At 49.6% G+C, this 3,031-nt stretch overlaps 1 protein-coding gene across 2 annotated transcripts in view; it reads left to right on the plus strand.

Annotated features, from left to right (window-relative positions):
* Positions 1-336: 336 nt before the first annotated feature.
* The window catches only part of ZFPM2 (zinc finger protein, FOG family member 2), a 567,025-nt gene continuing 564,330 nt past the window's right edge, over positions 337-3,031 (plus strand). The window contains exon 1 of one of the 2 annotated variants that reach the window (XM_020970081.2): positions 337-1,405. In XM_020970081.2, the coding sequence (XP_020825740.1) occupies positions 1,366-1,405 (40 nt within the window). In that variant the 5' untranslated portion in view covers positions 337-1,365. The remainder of the gene's footprint in view (positions 1,406-3,031) is intronic. The other variant, XM_020970077.2, reaches the window with a different exon arrangement.

The following is a 3,031-nucleotide window of genomic DNA, read 5'->3' on the forward strand; positions in this document are numbered from 1 at the left end:
ACCATCATCATTGGATCTGGCAGATTGGGGATGGATGGAATCTGCGTCTGCAGCAGTTGCCAGGGAGCGTTAGAGAGATGAAGTAGTCTCTCCTGAGATCCAGGGCAGATGAGAAGACTTAACTCTTCCCAAGAACACACAATTGGCATTTGTGATCATCTAGCTCTCAGAAGACTTTGCCAATGGCCTAATCTTCCTGCCAAGAAATGGAAGGGGAAAAAAAAGGGGGGGGAGGGGAGGAGGGGACAACCACAGAGGTGGGAGGGTGGGGTGGTATTAGTGAAAACACTAAGTTACTGGCCGATTTGATTTCCTCATCTCTTTGTGTTTCAGTATATAGATAGGGACTGAGGAAGGGGTGTTGGGAGAGCCGGGAGGAGGCTGTTTGGAAGAAGTTTCGAGGAGGGGGGGCGAAGAAGAAAAAAAGAAAGCATGGGTGGAAGGGACAGTGATTGCACCATCCCAAGATGTGACGCCCGCAGCCCATGGCCCACTGCCCCATAAAAGTCCTCAGACCCCCAGCTCCACTCTTCCCCTTCCTCTTCCCCCCACCCTCCACACCCTTCTCCTCAGCGTCCCATCCCACCCTTCCTGGCCCAAACTGGGGTCTGCATTTTGCATCCGGACTGGCTTCGGACGCAGCCAATCCTCCTTTGGCTGATGGAAAACTCTCCCCTCCCCACGGCCTCGGCGAGCCCCTCCCCTCCAGCTCCTCGGCCACCTCCCGCAGTCAGGCAGAGTGGATCGCAGCCCCTAGAGCTGCGGCGGCGGCGGCGGCGGCGGCAGCAGCGGCGGCGACTACAGCATCTGCACAGCAAAGCCTGGGAGAGAGAGGGGGAGAGAGAGAGCGGGCGCGCTCCTCCCTCTCCCTCCCTCCCTCCCTCCTTCTTTCTCTCTCTCTCCTCTCCCCCTCTTCTTCTCTCTTCCTTCCCTCCCTCCTTCCTTCTCTCTCTCCTTTTCTTTCTTTCCTTCTTTCTTTCTCTCTCTCCTCTCTCTTCCCATCCCTTCGCTTACTCATCTTCCCTATCTCCCCTTCTTTCCCATCTCCCTGTCTTCCTGTCCGTCTGTCTGCCTGCCCCTCTTCCCCTCCCCACCGTCCCCTGTCTCAGCCTGTCACATACTCTCTCCTCTGCTCCCGCTCCTTGGCTGTTTCGGCACCTCCGCACGTCGATCAGCTCATCTATGAACCCAGCCCATTGATCTCTTGTCCCTCCTGGAGCACCTGGAACCAGGCGGCAGCAGGAGACCGCGGTGCCGGCGGTTGGCAGCTGCTGGGGCAGCGGCGTCGGCAGCCCAGTAGCAACAGCAGCAGCAGCGGAGGCGGCCGCGGCAGCGGCAGCAACGACAGAGGAGGCGGCAGCAGCAATGTCCCGAAGGAAACAGAGCAAACCTAGGCAGATCAAACGTGAGTTTGAGTGCTGGACTTTTAGTTTCTTGTGATTTCAGGGAAGGAGGGTGGGAGGATACTGAAGGTAATTGGGAAGAATTAGTTCACTCTACCGTACGGGGCTGAATTGTCAAACTTTGTCCAGCCTAGTGAGCACTGAAAGGAAGAGACAGGACAGACAGACAGACATGTAAGCAGGCAGGAAGACATTCAGGGAGGAAGAAAGAGCGCCCGCCGCCAAAGAAGAGAGAGAACCAGGACAGGAGAGGCGAGACTTCACGAGAGCAGCTTTCTCTCCTTTCCCTTGATTTATGTTTGGGCCCCTGCGGACCCCTTGTAGCTCAGTCTTGAAGGCTGCCAAACTTATGTGCGCATTTGTACGATTATTTTCTTTATCATTTTCGGAAACTGTTTCATGAACCAAACGATGAGTGAACTTGAGTTTTAGAATAGCTATTGGAGAAATTAAGTCGAGCGAGGCAACTTTCTGAAAGGCAGAAAGAAAAAGGGGGAAAAAGAAAGAGATGTGTCTGTACACTTATCCTGAGACGCTCAAGAGCATATCTGAAGCGAAACAAAAAGTGCAGTATGTGGAAAAGTTATTACACCCACCCCCCTTCCACCCTCCCCCCCCACACATGCCCTTCTGTACCGGGCTTGAAATCTGAGAAACTGGGGCATCGCAAAATGTTCGCTCCTCCTTATTTATATATCTCGCTTGTCGCTTCAGTTAAAATACGCAAAGCTGTGCACCTCTCTGTGGGATTTAGTTTGCATCTAAATCCCAAGCAGCTCATTGCATTGCCATAGTTGGGAGGAGCAGTCCTATAATTTCCAAGTGGAAATGCTCTTGGTTTAAGGAACCAGGTGTTGGGATGGGTCGGGAATCCAGTCATTGAGCTTGCTCTCGGAACTGTGTTCCTGCCAGTACTGGGGTGGCAACCCATCAGAAACATAAACTGGGCTCTCAACTTTCTAAACTTTTATGCACTTCGGGGAAATTTCAGCCAAGGGAAAGCTTGCTACAGGTTTCAGAAGAAAACCTCCAGAATAATTTTTCAAAACTTGAGCTGTTCATCCCCCTACTCCTTTCCTTTTACTTCTTCCGTCTGGTGTTAGGGGGGTGGAGGGGGGTGTCTGAGATATTCTCCAACTAACTACCTTGCGACTCTGGAAGATCATTTACAAAGTATCCCAGAGGGCCTACCCCCTCCACCCAATGATTTTTAGCTCCCTAAAAATGTCATACAAAAAGTGTAAAACATTTTTTAATCTGTTGGTCAACTTATTAAAAGAAAACTAAGGATCAGGATGTAAACAGTTTGCTATTTATTGTAAAATATTCAAATTGCTTTGTCGTAGAATCTCTACTCTGTAGAAATATTTCATAACTATCTTTTATTTATTAAACTTCTTATCGAGGATATTACTGACATCCCCTTGTTTACAGAGTTTGGAATAAAATGCATCTTCTTATCTTTTCATAGGAGGCAGCTTTAATTAGGTAGCTATAAGTAGTAGGAAGAACTTTTACTTTTTGTATATCTGCTTCTAAGACTCAGCTGGTTAAGACTTGCACTTTTTAGTCTAAAATGAATCAGCCTCCACTTATTTAAATACTGTAATTAAGCTTTTTTTTTAAAC

This window comes from Phascolarctos cinereus, unplaced genomic scaffold (genome assembly GCF_003287225.1).
Source record: "Phascolarctos cinereus isolate Bilbo 61053 unplaced genomic scaffold, phaCin_HiC Scaffold_4;HRSCAF=312, whole genome shotgun sequence".
NCBI lineage: Eukaryota > Metazoa > Chordata > Mammalia > Diprotodontia > Phascolarctidae > Phascolarctos > Phascolarctos cinereus.